The sequence below is a fragment of the Pollachius pollachius genome (genome assembly GCF_949987615.1).
Source record: "Pollachius pollachius genome assembly, chromosome: 2".
NCBI classification, from domain to species: Eukaryota; Metazoa; Chordata; class Actinopteri; order Gadiformes; family Gadidae; genus Pollachius; species Pollachius pollachius.
The window spans coordinates 27,688,293-27,709,241 of NC_136935.1; the positions used below are offsets into that span (position 1 = coordinate 27,688,293).

Below are 20,949 nucleotides of genomic sequence, written 5' to 3' on the forward strand. Positions count from 1 at the left end.
ATCGCGGTCTGCGGCGCTCTGTCCATATGGCCCGTCGGCCTCCTCGGGAACGGGTCTCGGCTGCAGTGGTCCGTCCTAGGAGCCTATCTCGGTCCGGTCCTCGGCCCTACACTGAATCCACACGTTTTTTCATTAGCCCGTCTCCGCTTCCCTTTATATCTCTCACCTACGTCTGATCGCTCTCCCTCGCAGGTGTTTCCCCTTTTACTTGAGCGGGGCCGCACCAATGCGGTCCCCGGTGCCCTCTGGGGGAGAAGGGTGGTAGACCCCCTGCACCACCTGTCCCCTAGGCATCCATGGCCGCTGTGTCGGGCCCGGGTTGCCACACTATATGTGTTACTATGGATTTGTGTGCGTGAGTGCGTGTGTGTGTGTGTGTGTGTGTGTGTGTGTGCGCGCCCGCCCGTGTGTATGTGTTTCCATGGACTTGTGTCTGTGCGTGTGTATGTGTGTGTTTCACACATGTTTGAAAGAATTCAACTTATAGGTTGTGATCGGGGCCATGGGGAGAGACAGATGGCAAGAAGTTTTCTTGCCATCCTGCATATTTTACAACAATGTGTCAAAAGAACTACTTGAAACACGAGACCCAGATGTTTGAATTTAGGATTGAAGGTGATGATTTAAGAGCTTATAGCTCCCAGCTCTTTTCTGTGCATCTCCTCTCTGATAGACAGTAAATGCACCCTCTAAATGGCGGAGGAACTTAGGGAGGGAGAAGTTAGGGAGGGGATGTTTTTGTTTAGTTTGACAATCTTTTCTGCTCTCTCTTTACAACACTGGAGTCTTTGTGAAAGCACCTTTGAATGGTACGGCCATATTTAGCTTTAGTTGTGGTGTGTTCCCCTGTCCTACCGGTCACAAGGGTCCACCTCCAGTAAAGGGGGTGGTGTGCGTTTCCCAGACGACAACGAGCCCCCAGGCTCTCCTACACGACGTGACGACCAGACATCCCCGGCAACCATCACGGCCATCCCAGAGAAGGATGGTAGCTTCCTGGTCAAGGTGTGTCCATGTTCATCCTAGTGTACTCACACACAAAACACAAACACATACACACACACACACACACACACACACACACATCTGTAATTTGGACATTTTCTTCTGCATTTACACTAACTTTGTAACAACAACTCCTTTTGTTTATAAAGACATGTTTCTCCATTTATTTTGTAGTCTTACTCTTGACTGAATGTTACCCACCTGCCCAGGCCGGGTTCCTGAGGAGTCACCACCGCTATGAGGTGGTCTTCACCGTGCCGGACGTCCAGACCGTGGGCAAGGAGCTCTGCTCGCTGCCTCCTGCCGCACATAGCAGCCTCAGAGTCCACTGCATCACCAGCACACTGGAAGGTAGGTCCAGATCCTGTCTGAACTGTGACCCCATCCCATCCAATACGCAACATCCAACGTTAATAACACTGACCTATTAGCTCTAAAGTTACTAACACTGAAGCTATTAGCTGCAAATAGTGGTGCAACGGATCACGGGCTACCCGTGATCCGTACGGATCAACCCTCACGGTTCGGGACGCAAGTGATCCGCGGATCAGCTGATAAAAAAAGCTGTGTGTTCACGTGATCGGCGCATGTTTAAAGGACAATTCCGGTATTTAGCACATTGAACCCCCTTTCTGACTTATCTAGGATGAAATATAGTGGTTGACACACCGAAATGATGACTATTGGTCCTGTCTTGGGTATTTGGCTCATTTCGAATCGCCCCTGCCTGCTTCAGAATGGCTGGCTTAGGGCATTCACAAAACTGTCCTTAAAACAACCCTAAACGTTAGTTTTCAGAAATGTGCAACTCCCCGAGTGGTTAGTGGTATTCATTGATGTTCCTTATCAAGTATTGTAGCGAAATACAGTTTCTGTCATGTTTTATTTGGCATTTTGTAAATCCCATCGAAACGGAAACCGAACCGGAAGCGGAAATTGGCTGTTTATTTTTGGTTGTGGTCTTTTCGCTCGGTTCTCCGTATCAACAGTAGGGCTAGAACAGAGTCACTGAGCAATGAGTCTTCAAACAGAAATCAATGGACTTACAAAATGCCAAATAAAACACAACAGAAACTGTATTTCGCTAAGATACTTGATGAAAAAAAAATGATGAGGATGTCTGCCTTGCCTGGGGAGAGCGTAGACTCTAAACTCCCCCCAGCAATGCAGACATCCGGAATTTAAAGGGGAACTATGCAACTTTTGTGGCTTAATTTACCTTAATGTAACAGGTTAAGAGTCATTGTGATGGTTCTATAACCCTTTATGGGTCGTGGAAAAATGGAATATGCAAGATTCTGCCGGCGACCCGCCGCCCACTCTCGCGGGAGTCTCGGGTCTCGCGAAGCACCGAATTGCTTTACGGCACTAAAGACCCACAAACACGGAACCGGCTTGATATAAACACAAGTAGCGAAGGGATTGTTACATTCATCATGGATCACCAGGCTAAAAAGAGACTGAGAAAACCAATGTCGGAGAAACAGAAGGAGAGAAAAGGGAGACTGACCGACAGAGAGGCCAGACATGAGTAAACGTTGGGCGAGCTTCTCAGGAATAGCGTGAACTGAAAGAAAAAGAAGACTGCAAATCGGATGCCGACTTGCCATGGCCGTGTTGCTCTTGAAATTGTAAGTACCCTTGGGTGAACTTTGTCCTCTTTGTATTGTGGCTTCTTGATGTTGATGTTCACAGTCTCTGTGAACATGTGTTTGCTCAACCGTTTTGTTGTGAGCCCTGTATGTTTCTAGCTTGCTTGCTTGCTGGTTTGTTAGCGTACTCGCTACCAAACCTTTGTTTCCATGGTTGTTTTGCTGTTCCTCTGTCTCATCCCTCAGATACAGGCTAAATCCCCGAACCCAGGTTCTTGTTTATTTAGATCATTAGACCGCTATTCGAATGCCTCCTATTTTTCTAAGAGTGTATAGCCTATATCATGCGATATGTCCGGCTGGCCATATAATGCAGTACCCTGCACGAGAGCTGCTAGCACATATTCGTCGGTAACAGAACTGTTACGATATGTGACCCTCCATTATAGCTTTAGCCATGTTATACCTTTAGTGTAGTTCCCCGCTTGTAAACATGTTTGTAAAAAGATTGCTTTGTATTTTTTCTTAGTTACAAGCATTGGCAAACAGCATTGTTATGAGAAGGCTTGATGACCCAAGACGGCTCGGCCTGCCTGGCCCGGTACATCCACCACCCACATCCGAACTTGTGCGGATGTGGGTGTCACGAGGAGTGTCACGAGAAAATCCAGAGAACCCTCAAGAAGATGTTACACAATAGCCGTAAGGCAAAAAACAAACCACGAAGAACTGTCACTTGGATTTCTTTCAATATCCAAAATAAATATTTTTCTAACAAAAGTGTGTATTATTGAACAAATGAAAGAAAGGTGGTGAAAACATCTGTTATTTAAAAAAATTGAAACATTTTAAAACCATATACAATAATATTTATTTAGAATGTTTATTTGCAAGCATTTACACGCAAACATAAATTTGTCCCTAATCTTCCAGACACAGCATCTGCCTATGACAACTCTTGCGGGGACGAGCGACAGCATACCGTCTCGATCTCTGAATCCATTTCCCTGTAATTCCGTAAACAAGTGACGTACTTCAGCAGATGCATAAATGTGCGATTGCTGCGCAAATTGTTCATGCTATCCTTATGTATTATGTTGGCCAACACTCTGACACTGATCGTTCTGTTCAACAACCAAAGATAAAACAATTCTAAACTGGGATACATCGCCCCGTCAACTATAAAAAAGGATGGGTTTATTGTATCACATACACCCTTTCAAAATGTATAACCTTGTCTAGTCTTTATTAACATCTACCTCGGACATGGCTCCACGCATTCGCCGGCTTCTTTGAAAACAAATGCACATGGCTAGCGTGGATGGTGAGGGGTCATCAACGAGTTGTTACGACAGTGTTGTAAAATATCTCCTCTGAAGCTGTAGGGAAGAAGAAGTAGCCAAAGTTCCATAGTTCCCCTTTAAAGTTGTAAATCCAGGTCTGCGGTGCTTCCTTTGGACACGTTTTTTTTTTCTTTTATTTACTATCCATGTTAAAAAGAAGGAATAATGCCTCAGATTGCACTTTAAGTTTTTATTTTATCTGGACACAATCTTTTTTAAATATTTACTATGCTTAAAGGAAGCAGGATTATTACTAAATTGTTCACTTTATTTGTTTTTTACACATTTGAAGATTTTATTTAAAGGTACATTTGTCTTATCTTTTTTGTTGTCAATCCGAAAATTATCCGACCCGTGACTCAAAAACCATGACACGTTCCGAACTGTGAGTTTTGGGATCCGTTGCACCCCAAGCTCCATAATAACTAGGACTAAGACTACTAGCTCCAATAATAACACTGAAGCTATTAAGGAATTTCTCCTCCAGGGGATTAATAAAGTTGTTATCTTGTCTTATCTAATTAGCATAAAAGTTACTAACACTGAAGCTATTAGCTCCAAGGTTATTAGCACTGAAACTACTAGCTCCAAAGTTACTAGCACTGGGCCCATTTTCCCGAAAGCATCGTTAGCCTAAGTGGATCATGAAGTGCGTCGTACGAGCATCGTACAGTTTTCACACCGTTTCCCGAAAGCATCGTTGGTAACAATCGCTCGTAGCTAACAAGGACTCCAGGGGTACTCGTAGGACGCTAAGAGCATCGTTAGCCTACTATAGCCTCAGTAGCGTCACCACCAGACATTCCTAGTATTGGATGCGTTTTATTAAAACACATCCAATACCACGGAATGCCCAGCTTGAGCACTTTCACAACCAAAAACAGTGGTTACCGCCAATATATTTCTCATAGACTACTGTTAGATTTAAACAGCAAAGATAGAGACCTGTTAGAAGTCAACAACAACATAATTTATTGCAGCAATTAAAAATTCCAAAAATACATGCGCAGCCGAAATGTACCGATCAAACGCCACGTCACAAGGCATATAATTGTCACAGCGACCTCCCCCTCTTGTGTGGGAGGTCGCTTTCGAGCTGCACTTGCTGTCTCCCTCTGATTTTAATTCAACCATCATGGTCTGCTGGGGACGCGTCCCCACCAGATTTCGTTAAGATTCATTTTGTACCCACCACTTGTAAAAAAAAAAGTAAAAAAAAATCGAGTTGAATTATTATGGATTATTACACAGATTTTCTCAATGCCGTGGAACGCTCCGTTCACTTGCATGGGCTCTTCACAACTTCTGGCGGTGAATTATATTTGATAATTCACCGTTGCTAAGCTGTCAAGGAAAACCTTTTGCCTATAATGACGTCTTTGGTATCACTCCTCAAGTAGTCCGGTAACTTTTCAACCCCAGCGTCTTCGGTTGCTAAGCGACGTCCACGTTTTTGGACTATTTTTCATCAACACTACGAATGCTGGTAACAAATAAATTGTAAAAAGACACACCATGTGAAGTCATTTTTTCGTTTTGGCACGTAGCCGTGTAATAAAGGGGATAATGTATAGAACGTCGTCGGTCATTATCGAAATTAAGCCCTTTCAGGTCGAACCAAGACACCTTCGCTGCGCGTCGGTGTCCTGTTCGCCCTTTCGGGGCTAATTTTCCCGATAATGACCGGCGTTCTATACATTATCCCTTACTTATTACACGGCTCTTCTCAATGCTGTAGACTGCTCCATTCACTTGCATGGGCCTTCCTAACGTTCAGCTGTCAATTATTTTTGATTATTACACGGCTCTTGTCAATGCAGTAGAATGCTGACATCCACCATATTTGACCGCTGTCAGGGAAAGTGTTGTTTTTTTGCCACTGATTCACGTCATCTGTATCACTCCGCAGTCCGGTAATTTATCAACCCCAGCGTTTTCGGTTGCTAAGCGACGTCAACGACTTTGGCAAACTATTTCTCTGCTGATCAACTCTACGAATGATAACAAATACATTGGAAAAAGACACACTGTGTGAAGTTATTTTTCGATTTGGCAAGTAGCCATTACTAATAATACCAATACTCTTTGGCTGGGATGATGAGGCATCAGACAATCAAATCAGTTTAGCCTGCTGTTTACATAGGTAAAAAGCACCGGAGCAGGTTGCTAGTACCATGGACAGTATCAGAACGATAACCTGTTGAACTAAATGGATGCGGTACGCTACACCACGGGATGCATCTGCAGACCACTGCCACATAAATAAAGGTAAGACGCGATATTTATTGCTTAAGATTTGCTGGTGCTGTGGCGAGGTCTTATGTGTTTTTTGCACTCAAGTGGTCGGCTGTTTTAACTTGCAATTGATAGTCGGTGGAGTCAGTCTCTTGTTGACACAAAGTGACTTTTGGTCATTCTTGCTTTGCTTGAATTCTGGAATAATTGTGGGGGGAGTGCATAAGTTTTGGTCAGAATGCCTGATGTAGGCTAGTTTTGATGGAATGCGTGTTGTGAATTGAGAACAGCCAGCTCATGATGTGATACAGCGTTCAGCTGTGCAACAAATATTTTTTTCTTTTTCAATCTTGACGACTTTTGTAGTGCTGTGTGTAGCCACACGTTTGGCCCTTCTGAACTTAAACACACAGTTGATTTCCTTTCCTAGCTCCTCTTGTTTATGGTGTTAGCTTAGCCATGGGCGTCAGTTTGGTTTGAAATGTGCTGGGGACAGAGACGCATTCGGAAGTGCATTTTCAGAATGATATGGCTAATCATGTCACGTCAACATTGGATACATGGAGCAGAACATAGTGGGTCATTTGTCCGATGCTTTTTGGAAACGTTTTCTTCATAAAACGTGCCAGACAGATTTTGTATACATTTTATTCCTTAGTAATTAGCTACATGGGTATTCCGTATTTCAGAACCTTTGATTACCGGCACTAAAGAGAGAAAAAAGTGCATCCTCATTGTACCCAGCACTTCTGAAAATGCACTTCTGAATTCGTCTCTGTCCCCAGAAACTTTCAAACCAAACTGACGCCCATGGTTGCGATTGTTTGCATTAAGCATTGTAGGCGCTTCGGTGAGGCTGTGATGAAGTTCACTATTAATTGGACCCTGTCTAGACAGTAACGAACATCCCTGACCATAGTTGATCTCGTTTGTAGTCTACACTCAGACGTGAACTCATTATTGCATGCGGGTGTCTTCATTCATAAAAAAAATTAAAACATTCGGGAGTATGCAATTGTAGGGTAGTTGCCTTTTCGCGACCATGGATGGCGCTGTTGTGTTGTTGTTGGTCCTCAGCGGTTCAGCGATTGTGGCCTTTTGGCCTTACAGGCCACCGTTTTGTTGCAGGGATTCGCCCGCGCAAGCGCCATTTTTGTCAATTGTTTGTTTCTCTGCCGTAAGGTAAGCTGCATAAACGGTGCTCTGTGTAAATGTAAAGTACTTATGTTTTATCCGTATGTTTTGTGGTAGAATGCTAGCCGTAGGTGAATCCTTCTCTTCTTTCTTTTCTTTTTTATACTTATGTCAATTGTTTGTTTCTCTGCCGTAAGGTTGAACGTTTGAGCTGTGAATGAGAGAAATAAACGGCGGCGTGGTCCGAGCCATAAATCAAGAAAACCATCCGTGTGTCCCTCCTTCCGCACCCCCCCCAACACCTACACCAAACACAACGCAGAGTCCGGGTGTGGAGTGGCGTGAGCTCGCACGGCCTGGGTTACATCTTTGGTGCCGTGACCCGGATTTGTGGCGCTCCGAGGCCGAAGAGGAAGCGAGGCTGGCCGCAGCCCCTCAACGCCGCCGCCGTACTGAACTGTGTGTGACGAACTAAGTTATTCCTGTGAAGAGAATATTGAAGATGATGAGTGACCATGCAGACTCTCCACTGAAGCAGGGTCTCACTGCAGCAACATCAGGCCCACCCACCCCTGTGCCTGCAACAACCCACAGCTATGACTCCCCAAGCAGAACGCATACTCACTTCCCCAGTGATGGAGCTTCCACCAGTCACCAACAACCATCTGTGAGGTCAAAGCTAACCACCCAGTTCCTCAGGTCCCCTACTCAGCAGCTGCAGTACCACACTCCAGTCCGGCTGCCCACAGACTTTGGACTGGGCGCACAGCTCAACCCATCACCCCCAATTCTGTCCCCCTATACTGATCCCCGTGCAACTCCCCCAGTGTTCCAGCCGGCTGTGCACATTACCATGCCCCCTGTCCTCCTGCCCCAGACCAGTGTGCAAAGGCCCCCCACAGTCACCCTGCCACCTCAAAGCCCCCCATATCCCAACTTCCCAGAGACACAAGTCATACAGCAGCCCACCATGAACCAGCCAGCTGTCTCCCCTTATCCAACGCAAGTTTATCAGCCAAGCCCCCAGGTCCCCACCAGCGATACTGTTCCCTTACCTGCACCCCAAGCCCCCATGTTGAGTTTCCCAACACCACACACAATGAACACTATGAATAACCCCTCTACAGCTGAACAGACCTCCCAAGGCACAGACTATGGACAAATCCCCCAGTTGCACATGTCACAAGCTGCTGCACACCATGCTCAGATTCCCCTGCACTCATCTGCCACCAGTGCATGGGGCCCCACTTCAGCTGCGCCCACCTCTCTGAATGTTGCCCATGCTGCTTTCAACTACACATCTTCTCCCCACACCCAAGCCCCAGTATATCTACAGCCCCCTGCCTCAGTCCCTCAAGTCAGCATGTATCCAGATGCAGTCCCCCAACACGCCCTCCTGCCTCCATCTTCCATCCAGCACATGCTTGCACCTCTAAACGCCCCTGTCAGAGCCACAGCCACCCCAAGCCCCCCACCAGCAGCCTATGGCAGTTTCCTGCAGACTCATCAGGTGAAGAATGTCCAAGTCTTCACTGGTAACGCTGACAGCAAGATGCTTATAGAGGACTGGGTTCGTGACATGCAATATCTCCTGGAGGCAATAGAGCTCCCGCCCCATCTCCGCTTCTCCACTGTGGTACGTCACCTGAGTGGTGAGGCCAGGAAGCTGATCCTGAATCTACCCCCCCATAACCAAACCCCTGAGAAGGCATTTGAAGAGCTGAGGGCAGAGTACGGTGACACACAGGGCTCCCTGGACCCACTGGCCGACTTCTATGAACGTGGCCAGCGGCCAGGTGAGTCTGCCTGCTCTTATGCTATAGCACTAGAGGCAACACTGCGAGCTGTAGAAGAAACCCAAAGAGGGGGCAAGCTTTTCCCTGACCGTGACAGTAAACTCACCCGACAGTTTCTAAGAGGACTAAATGAGGAGGAAGTGTACATGAGGATTGCTCCAATGAAACCTCGGCTTCTGAGCTTCCGGGAGCTGCAAGATGAGCTCAGAAATCTGGCAAAAGAGACAAAAAAGTTCCAGTCATTAAACAAGTCAAAGAACACCTATGCACAGGTCCAGGTTGCATCAGAGTGTACTTTAAATATGAAGACAGACAAAGCTAAACATACATCAGAGTGGTCAGAGCAAACAGATCTCGTCAAGAAATTAGCCCTTTGTCAAGAGGAGCAGATGGCTAAGCTGACGCACCTTGAATCAAGAATGGCTGCTCCCTTCTCTGCCCCTGTCCCCCCACCAAGAGCCCGGCCGCCCCCCGGACCCACAACCCAGACTTCAGCTGTCACATGCTACCGTTGTGGGAAGCAAGGACATATAGCCCGGGTTTGCAGAGCAGTCTTCCCAGATCCCAATCAGATATGGGCCCAACAACCTCAGCCCATGACCCCTGCAGAAGGGACCACACCTCACCCCACTCTGCCTTTAAACGGCTAGAGCCCATGGTCACCGGGGCGACTATGGGCAAGCAGCAAGACCCCCCACTGCAGGTGAGCAAGACTGGTGATGGAGAAGAGGATACCCCTTTAGTGGGCCCCAGGAATGAGGGGGAGGTGGAAGTCAATGGAATGAAGTGCAGAGCGCTCATTGACTCAGGCTCTCAGATAACCAGTATTACACACCAATACTGGTGCAACCACCCCATCCTCCAGACACAAAAGCTCCAGCCCTCTAAAATTCCCATTGAAGGTGCAGCCGGTCAGAGTGTAACTTACCATGGTGTCCTGCGCATCAACTTGACTGTGTTGGGAAAAGAGTTCAAGAATGTGCCAGCTTTTGTTGTAACTGACTCTGAGTATCGCTCCTCTGTCCCTCTGCTTGTGGGAACTAATGTCCTCCGTGCCTCCAGAACCCATCTCCGAGCAACCTATGGCCAGCAGTTTCTCCACCAGGTCAAGCAGAGCCATCCAGAGTGGTACACTTCTCTGCTGGAGATTGGGGGCATAGAACATAATGATGTGGATGACGTGGTGGGCCCTGCTGTGTACACTGGCCGCAAGGTACACATTCCTGGGGGAAAAGAGATGGATTTAATGTGCAAGATAAAGGCTGGCCCACAAAGAAAGACTTACACTGCAATGATTGAAGGTCACTCCTCCCTGCAGCTCCCCCAAGACCTCTTAGTCGCCAAAGTCCTCGCTGATGTAAAGAGAGGATGTGCCCCTGTCAGGGTAATGAACCTGTCCCAGCAGACTATTACCATCAAGCCTCACACACATCTGGCCAAAGTTTCCCTGGTGAACAGCGTGGTGGACTTTTCAGACAAAAAGCAGGGCCAATGTCACGAGAGCAAGAGCAAAGAGACGTGCATGAGTCTGGATCAGGTTGTGGCGAGCTGTGGAGTGGACTTGGGTGAAGCAGCAGTTGAGAATGAGCACCAGCGCTCCCTCCTTAAAGATCTTGTGGAGAGGAATGTAAGTGTGTTTTCCCAGCATCCCATGGATTATGGCCACACAAAGACAGTGCAGCACGACATCCCTCTAGTTGATTCCAAGCCTTTTCGGCTCCCTTATCGCAAGATTCCCCCAGCACAGTGGCAAGATGTGAGAAAGTTGTTGATTGAGATGGAGGCTACAGGAGTCATCAGGCCCAGTAAGAGTCCGTATGCTTCACCTGTAGTGCTTGTGACCAAGAAGGACGGCTCTTTAAGGTTGTGTATTGACTACAGAAAGTTAAACTCCTGCTGCACAAGAGACGCCTTCCCCCTGCCCAGAATAGAAGAGGCCCTGGAAGCTCTGGGGCAAGCAAAGTTCTTCTCTACACTGGACCTCACGTCGGGTTACTGGCAGGTGGAGGTGGCGGAGCATGACAAACACAAGACAGCATTCAGCACACCGATGGGGCTGTTCGAGGCCAACAGGATGCCCTTTGGACTGCAGAACGCCCCCTCCACCTTCCAGAGACTCATGACCTGCTGCTTCGGAGATCTGAACTTCACTCACCTGTTGATTTACCTTGATGACCTCATCATATTCTCCAAAACTTTTGATGAGCATCTGGAGAGGCTGCAGCTGGTGTTTGATCGGCTCCAGGAGCATGGCTTGAAGTTAAAACCCTCCAAATGCCAGCTGATGAGGCAGGAAGTGCAGTATCTGGGTCACTTGGTGTCTGCTGAGGGAGTCCGGACAGACCCAGAGAAGATCAACAGGGTTAAGGACTGGGTGAGACCCACAAACCGGAAGGAAGTGCTGCAATTCCTGGGGTTCGCTGGTTATTACCGCCGGTATGTGAGTGGATACTCCGCCCTAGCTGCTCCCTTGTACCGCCTCACTACTGGTGACCCAAGGAAGAAGAAAAGAGGCGGGAAGAAAAGTCTGGCACCTGACCCACCCTTCTTGTGGACTTGTGATTGTGAAGAGGCTTTCCAGACCCTGAAAGAAAGGCTGACGACCGCTCCAGTCCTGGGCTATCCTGATTACAGCCTGCCTTTTGTCCTTCAGACGGACGCCTCAGGGGAGGGGCTCGGCGCCGTCTTGGTGCAAGTTCAGAGTGGAGCAGAGAGGGTCATAGCATTCGCCAGCAGGGGTTTGAGTCCAGCTGAGACGAGGTATCCTGCACACAAACTCGAGTTCCTCGCTTTAAAATGGGCGGTGACAGACAAATTCTATGACCACCTCTATGGGCGTAGATTCTCAGTCCAGACAGACAATAACCCTCTTAAATATGTCATGTCCTCTGCAAAGCTAGATGCTACGGGCCAGCGGTGGGTGTCTCGGCTGGCTGCCTTTGACTTCGATGTCCAGTATAGGAGGGGCCAGAGCAACGCTAACGCGGATGCCCTCTCCCGTATGTCCAACCAGGAGGTCACCGAGGTCCTGCAAACGTGCCCCCAGCAGGTGAGGTCCAGTGAGCCCAGGCATGGTGTGGGACAGCCCACACAGGACCCAGTAAACCCCACAGCCAGGAGCACGTCTGCCTCAGAGAAACCCCAGTCTGAACCCCCCACACTTAATGAGCCCTACAGAGACATAGGAGTGGAGTGACTGCCATGACGAAACAGGAGATCCGCGCAGGGCAGAAAGAAGATCCTGTCATCGGCCCTGTCCTGCACTACAAGAGTCTCGACCAGAAGCCGAGCCGCAGCGAGAGGATCAGTGGTGGTGGGCAGGTGTGCCTTCTCTTAAAGGAGTGGAGGAGGTTAGTGATCAGAGATGGTATCATGTACCGCCGCATCCGAGACAGCCAAAGGGGAGCAGTGGAGCAGCTAGTACTGCCAGAGAAGCTGCGTGAATCAGTCAAGACGGCTCTTCACAATGACTCAGGGCACTTAGGTTTGGAGAGGACTGTGCAGATGATAAGAGAGAGATTTCATTGGCCACGCATGTTCCAGGAGATAAAGGCTTGGTGTGAGCAGTGTGAGAGGTGCTGCCTGAGAAAGACCCCAACTGCAGGAGTAAAGGCTCCCCTGGTCAGCATTCACAGCAGTGCCCCCATGGAGCTCGTATGTGTGGACTTTCTGACTCTGGAGAGGTCAAAGGGCGGCATAGAAAATGTTCTCATCGTCACTGACCAATTCTCACGCTACGCACAGGCGTACCCCACTAAAGACCAGAAGGCCAACACTGTTGCCAGAGTGCTGTGGAAAAACTTCTTCTGTCGGTTTGGTTTCCCTGCGAAATTGCATGCAGACCAGGGGCGCAATTTTGAAAGTGCTGTTGTGAAGGAGTTGTGTAAGTGTACTGGCATCACCAAGACCCACACAACCCCCTATCACCCCCAGGGCAACGGAACCACTGAAAGGTTTAACCGCACCCTCATGAACATGCTTGGGACACTGGAGCCTCACCTGAAGCCGCGGTGGCATGAATATGTGGATGCAATGACACACGCCTACAACTGCACACGCCATGACTCTACTGGTTACACGCCGTATTACCTGATGTTTGGCAGGCATCCCCGGCTCCCTGTCGACCTGATCTTCGGGCTGCAGACCACTAATGAGCCATGTGAGTATAGTGAGTATGTCCAGACTCTGCATGACTGTCTGTCACAAGCTTATGCCCAGGCCAATCAGACCTCTCACCAAGCCAAGGGACAACAGAAAAAATATTACGACCAGAGAGCAAAGAGTCAAGTCTTCAACCCAGGTGACAGAGTTCTGGTTAAAGTGTGTCATGTGGAGGGGCGGCAGAAACTGGGAGACAAGTGGGAGCCCCGGCCATACATTGTGGTGAAGAAGCAGCCCAGCATTCCTGTGTATGTGGTGCGCTCAGAAAATGGCAACACAGAGAGAGTGGTCCATCGCAATCTCCTCACACAGTGTATGTTTCTTCCAGTCGATCGGGCTGGTGGGATGACAAGAGGAGAGGTAGAACCGGACACAGAGGAGAACATGGAGGATACAGAGAACATGGAGATGGAGAATACAGAGGACATGGGAGAGCAAGCCGGAGAGGAGTCAGACAAAGTGGAGGACTTGGAAGTGGATAACCCGGAGGACAATGTGGAGAAGTGTGTACCTGGGACAATAAATGGACAGTGTGAACACACAGAACTGGAGGAAGTGGATACAGAGACGGGACGAGTGAGTGAAGGAGAGGAGGGACATTTAACAGCCAGGGGCACCAGCCTGCCTCCCAGGCCCAATGTTCCGAGGAGGAACGCGCCGAGAAATCGACGTCCCCCCAAAAAGCTGTCCTGTGAGCTACGAGTCGTGGAGTCAGAGGAGGATCGGCAGAAGATAGAGAGAGGATGGAAGTTGTGGCAGAGAGCCAAAGCAAGAAGAGCAGCAGGACACATGTAGCTTAACACAGCAAAAGCACCCACCTTAATGGGGGGGTACATGCACACATTTTCATCATAAAACACTGCACACCACACTTATTCATTCTTCACATGTTTATTTTGGCAGTTCTCTTTGTTTATGTTTAATAGGTGGTCCTTATTTTGCTTATTTTGTTATGATGACTGAGACGCCATCAATTAAAGAAGGGGTGGATGTAGGGTAGTTGCCTTTTCGCGACCATGGATGGCGCTGTTGTGTTGTTGTTGGTCCTCAGCGGTTTAGCGATTGTGGCCTTTTGGCCTTACAGGCCACCGTTTTGTTGCAGGGATTCGCCCGCGCAAGCGCCATTTTTGTCAATTGTTTGTTTCTCTGCCGTAAGGTAAGCTGCATAAACGGTGCTCTGTGTAAATGTAAAGTACTTATGTTTTATCCGTATGTTTTGTGGTAGAATGCTAGCCGTAGGTGAATCCTTCTCTTCTTTCTTTTCTTTTTTATACTTATGTCAATTGTTTGTTTCTCTGCCGTAAGGTTGAACGTTTGAGCTGTGAATGAGAGAAATAAACGGCGGCGTGGTCCGAGCCATAAATCAAGAAAACCATCCGTGTGTCCCTCCTTCCGCACCCCCCCCAACACCTACACCAAACACAACGCAGAGTCCGGGTGTGGAGTGGCGTGAGCTCGCACGGCCTGGGTTACACAATAATACAAATTATTCTGAAGAGGTCAGAGACTCCGTGCGCAGCCCCGGCTTTCCCAGTGAACCAAGAAAGCCCGCGCCGTGACAAACGGGCGATTTGACCCCCTCGGTTTTACACAGGAAACTTGAGATAAGAAGGTGAAATCGCCGGGCGTGCCAAGCTGCGACCGAACCGGCTCGGCAGTGTAAAAAGACCTATAGCCAGGGTTCGAGTTAGGTGGGAGCCAGTGGGAGCTGAGCTCCCATAGAGAGAGGTCAGGCTCCCATGAAAGCAGCAAACTCAAATATCTGTGGGGGTCTCTGAAAATACAGCAGCATAATATTGTAATTACAAATAAAGCTATTTTCCGTTCCACGAGTAATATTGACGTCAAGTGGGATAATAAAAATAACATTTATTATTACTATTATTATTATTATTACTATTATTATTATTATTATTATTATTATTATTATAGAACGCCGGTCATTATCTGGAAAATAAGCCCAGACAGGGCGAACCGGACACCGACGCGAAACAGAGGTGTCTTGCTTCGACCTGAAGGGGCTTATTTTCAATAATGAGCGGCTACTTGCCAAACGAAAAAATAACTTCACAAGGTGTCTTTTTACAATTCAAAACTCCCCCCCCCCCCCCCCCCGTCAACAACTTTAAGAGACCCCCAGAGATGGAATCATAACTCGAACCCTGCCTATAGCCTACTTCATCCTGCCCAACAATATGGGCAGGATCTAGACCAAGCGGGGGGGGAAATGCCGTGAAAAAATGTATGCACAGTGCTTTCAGGATTAGGACTGATATAGCATATGTCGGCCTAGGCCTAATCAATTGTGGTTTACTATCTTTAGCATTCCTATTATTGCAGTCTATTCTTTTCGTAGGCTACTCAACTGTTGGCCTTGATGGGGAGATATTTTAACCCTTTTTAACCCCATTTTCCTGCGACATTCCTGCGTCTCCCCCTGCGTCATAGCCCGTTTCAGCACCATGTCAGTGGACAGGTACAATCCTACGAACGTCGTGAGTGCAGCGAATGCGCGTTCATGTTGAGGAGTTTCGGGAAATGCTCCAAAGAGATTCACGATGGTTCGCAAGATCCATCGTGAGAATGATCATACGAGCGAAGATCCGTCGTTATCAGGAAACGAGGCCCTGAACGACTAGCTCCAAAGTTACTAACACTGAAGCTATTAGCTCAGAGGTTACTAGCACTAAATCTACTAGATCAAAAGTTACTAGGACTAAAACTACTAGCTCCAAAGTTACTAACACTGAATTACTAACTCCAACGTTACTAGCCACAAGGATAAGAACACCAAAACATTTGGACCCAAAGCCAGTAGCCCCATGCTACAAACATCCAAAAGCTGATATCCCTAATGCTACTGACAGCAGAGGGCAGGAGCTTAATTGCTTCAAATTCAGAACGGCTCCACCACTGCACCACAGTTACTTGTTGCTGTGGTAAAAACAAAAGCAGGTGAAAAAACGAATGACTTCTCCTCCTTCTAGTGAGATTATATGATGTTAAATCATAACAAAAAAATGTATATGTTGTAAATTCATGGAAGGAACATTTACTGTGTAATTATAATTCACAAATGTACATGGAAGTCAATTTAGTCATTGTCATTTGCATTGCATTTCAATCTCACAAACATCTCATAATTGTTTGAACATCAATAGCACTGTATACATACAAGACACCAAGACCAAGGTTGTTGCCTCGGAAGAATGATGGGAAGGACTTAATGCAATGAGTCCAAGCACAAAGGACAGATCAGTACTGATATCATGAGCCCGAGCTGACAGGGGAGGCTTCAAAAATCAATGGGACAGCTCTGATTACACACACAGACTTGCACGCACACACACACACACACACACACACACACACACACACACACTGTCTGCCTGTCTGTCTGGAGTTAATAATAAATAACTTTGATTTTCCTTGTGATGGCAGTGATGTCCATTTAGTGAAAATCCAAGTATCGTTCAACGCAATGTGCCTCAAAACCATATATTTTATATTTTCAATCCACACATATGATGATCAAGGACTGGTGTCCGTGGTCATTGGTCCAACCTCTGTCTCTTGGCCTCTCTTTGCAGGGGGCATCAAGGTGACGTGTGAGTACCGGACCCGGCAGGAGGGCGTTCTGCAGGAGGACATCACCCTGGTGACCAAAGGCAGGAAGGACACGTGTGTGAAGGTCCGCCTGCAGGCCCGGGTCATAGGTGGGTACACCCTCACTTGGACTCCTGGTACACTTTGGTTAACTGTTCCTTATTGCTGCATACACGAACTATGCAACTATGACATGAATCCCTCCCTTTGAGAGTGACTCAGTAAAAGTGTGCAGATGTGTATTTTTGTTTGTATTGTTAATATAGTGCTGCATGCTAATTAGGCTTATGATCTATATTATAGTAGCCTTTTGTAAAACATGAAAAAACGTATATTATACATATAACATATATAATATAAAAATACAACGTCACCAGTGATTTATTCAGCTTGATTCCAAAACGACACGACTTCCATAGGATGTATCCATTAGTTTTCCATTGTCTACTTAGCTTACAGGAATAACACAGCCTACACTTTGACACACAATGCACCCAAGGTACTAATTCACCGGTTTCCACAGAACTTCACTTTACAGCAGCTAAATTAGCTAGTATGTCACACGGAGACATTGCTGCAGTAGTTATAATGGGGTTTTATAGGAGAGTGTATCTTCAGATCGCTGTAACATAACCCATTAGTATCAGATATTAGCAATGCCAGCAACCTCGTAAATACAGAACTAATGTTGGCTTTGTAGGCTTGGAGTGTGGCCGCAATCTCCGCTGCCGGGGCATTACCTCTGAGTTCATAAAGAGAGATTTGCGATGGATCTGGTGGCGGGGAGCCAAGAAATGTAGGCAGATGTAGCGTCTGATCCGTCAGGCAGTGATTCATTAGATTTCCCTTTTTTCTTTTAGCAAAAAGCTGCAGAACTCAGCAATAGCTGCACACCAGTTTTTCCCCAAAACGAGGGGTAGAACATCCAAATCAATCACAAACCAACTGCCATTGACTGCTGTAGAACCCACCAGTAGCTGAGCTAGAGCTAGCGTTGCCAGGCTAGCTCTCCCAGCCAAGTCACCTCTGATCCCGCGGCTGTCAACTTTAGAGAGATGCCGAGATCGAGATCATATGCCGTTCAGGAACGGCATATGCCGTTCAGGAACGGTAACTGCCATTCAGGTGGAATGGCATATGTCGTTCAGGAACGAAAACTGCCGTTCAGGAACGATAACTGCCGTTCCCAACAATGGTATTTGACACCAGCACGCCCCGCCTCCTCCGTATAATTTCAAGACGAGTATACGACAAGTATTGCCGTAAATGTAAAGCTATACATATATTTGGTCTTTATTGACACTATATCACAACATAACGCCGTAAATAAAGGGATTTATACGGTTCTCTTGTCCATTCTGTTGTTAGGATATGTGTGATCTGTTTGTTGTTGCTTTTGAAATGACAGATACTTTTGAAAACAGCCAGACTTGCTCTGGTGACGGTAGTTAGCCTAGTCACCTAAACAGGTCTGACTAATCGATAACAGAGATTTAGAGCTATAGTCTATGACTACAGAGGCAGGTCCCTATATCTACCATAGGGTGGCACTGTAGCCTATGGCTAGACAGTCATCCATTTTTCCACTTGTGTTTTATCAAGGTGTCCTAATAGCATAGCCTATATAGCCTACTGTATGACTGCTTCAGCTCATAACTATTCAATAGGCCAAATATTAAGTTTTGCATTTGTTCCTATTGATGTTTAACCAAAAAATTAAAGTAGGCCTACAGGTTCCTATCATTTAACACTGATCCAGTGTCATAAACCTTTCTATACCGACATGATCCAGTAGTATCATGGCATATAGGCCAACCGTTTTTCCGCTGGCATGCCAATTATGTTAATCGAAAGTTCCATTTCCTACTGGAACCACCGTTTTCCCACTGGCATGCCACTCATGTAAAATGGTATTACCAGTTTATACTGGCACCTTCTGTTTTTCCGCTGGCATGCCACTCATGAAAAATGATAATTACCAGTTTATACTGGCACCTACCGTTTTTCCACTGGCATGCCACTCATGTAAAATGGTAAATACTAGGGATGTGCATTTCTGGCAAAAATACTATTCGTTATTCGCTGAGAAGTATTCGAATAATATTCAAAAATCGGTCAATCAAGACCCCCCCACGCACGCACGCACCTCGGATACACGCACACACAATGACACAGGGAGAGGCTTGTTGATTTGTATGAAATCAATCAAAATTAATAAAACATCGCTATTTATTTTACTGAACACAGCCTGCATGACGGTGAAATAGACACGTCTTTAGCATATGGCCCAATAAATTTACACGGTGTGTCTTTTTAAAATTTATTTGTTACCAGCATTCGTAGTGTTGATCAGCTGAGAAATAGTCCGCCAAAGACGTTGACGTCGCTTAGCAACCGAGGACTGAGGGATTATGAGTCTATGTCACTCCACGCTCTAAGCGCATGTCATGCAGAAAGAGACGAGAGCGACAAGAGCCGCAATCATGTCTTGTTGTGCGGTTGGTTGGCATCAAAAAGCATCCGTCATTTCAAAAGCAACAAACAGATCGCACATATCCTAACAACAGATCGGACAAGAGAAACGTATAAATCCCTTTATTTACGGCGTTATGTTGTGATATAGTGTCAATAAAGACCAAATATATATAGCTTTACATTTACGGCAATACTTGTCTTGAAATTATACGGAGGAGGGTGTGCTGGTGTCATATACCATTGTTGGGAACGGCAGTTACCGTTCCTGAACGGCAGTTACCGTTCCAGAATGGCATATTCCGTTCCTCCGGAACGGCAGTTATGGTATGTGCCACCGCGACCACTGCCATGGTATGTCAGTGGTCTCGGTGGCACATGCCACAGGCCAATAAACGATCTCGGCGCTACTGCAAATTTGATCGCCCGTGTGGAGTATTGTATATGTCGATATGTGCGTATATGCTTTCACAAAGATTGATAAAGCCTGTTATACATATCATTAAAGTACATTTGATCCAATTGTTTAATGGATAACTGTACATCGGATAGAAAGTTGCCTCCAGATGTCACTCTGGGTATCGTAGGAAAACAGCACATTGGAGAACTTCACGTGAACCTGACACGACAGCCAGTGACAAACTGCAAATATCACCCATATGAAAAAACAGGACCTGGGTGCTCTGTTCATCACCATTTGGGTCTTTCTCAAATTCAAAGTGTTTTACGCTGTATTATTACTTAAAAGCCAATGTTGATCAAGACTAAATACTCTGCAACTGGTTTCAGCAGAGCATGTTGCTATGAAAACAGCCCGACAGCTCCACGCCTTTGAAACATAAAACCTGCTTATCATGCAGCTCACTTCTTCTCTTTAAGACCACGCAGCGAGCACTGGCTGTATTGAGTACTACTAACCTTTACGTTAAAACGGGTTAAATACATCAACCATTTGCACAGCATTTTTTCACTTTTAGTTGCAGCCTTTTATTTTTGTTTTGTTGGTCAAGTGCTGTTGAATTGACAGTAGAATAACGCTCACATCCCAGAGATTAGCAAGCATCTCATGTCTCACATTCAATAGCAACAGACAACAAACATACAAAACGAGTCAAGTTGCATACACTTAAATAAGTGAGCAAAATCCTCCCGTCCTTTCGTCTTGGTGTGTACCTCATCTCCTCGTTGTTGTGCCCTCGTAGACCCCCACCACGGGACCCCCATGCTGCAGGAGGGGGTGAAGTGTCTGGGGATGGAGAAGGACAGCCAGGGGAAACACAGCAGCAACCACAAGAGGAAATGACCCGACAACACAGCCACAAACACACACACACACACACACACACACACACACACACACACACGTAACATAACATTACATAAATGCTTGCCTAAATATGATATTCCAAATTGTATCTTTAAATATATTGTAATCTAGATCAACTGTTTTTATATATATATATACATACACATATATATACATATGTATATGGGTATACTGTATGTATATATATACACAATACACACAAACAATTTGGCGTATACTGGAAAAATTTAATTGCAAAAACTAATGAGAACCTCTACAAGTTAAACACAAAGGAACAA

General features: G+C 46.6%; 1 protein-coding gene across 1 annotated transcript; it reads left to right on the forward strand.

Moving 5' to 3' along the window:
- Nucleotides 1–557: 557 nt before the first annotated feature.
- Nucleotides 558–20,647, forward strand: LOC307071303 (adipose-secreted signaling protein-like; the record flags this gene model as incomplete). The annotated part of the gene is made up of 5 exons (XM_079730289.1): nt 558–615; nt 866–1,005; nt 1,215–1,356; nt 16,857–16,982; nt 20,547–20,647. 5 exons carry the CDS (start codon nt 558–560, stop codon nt 20,645–20,647), a joined length of 567 nt encoding a protein of 188 aa, XP_079586415.1.
- Nucleotides 20,648–20,949: the final 302 nt, after the last annotated feature.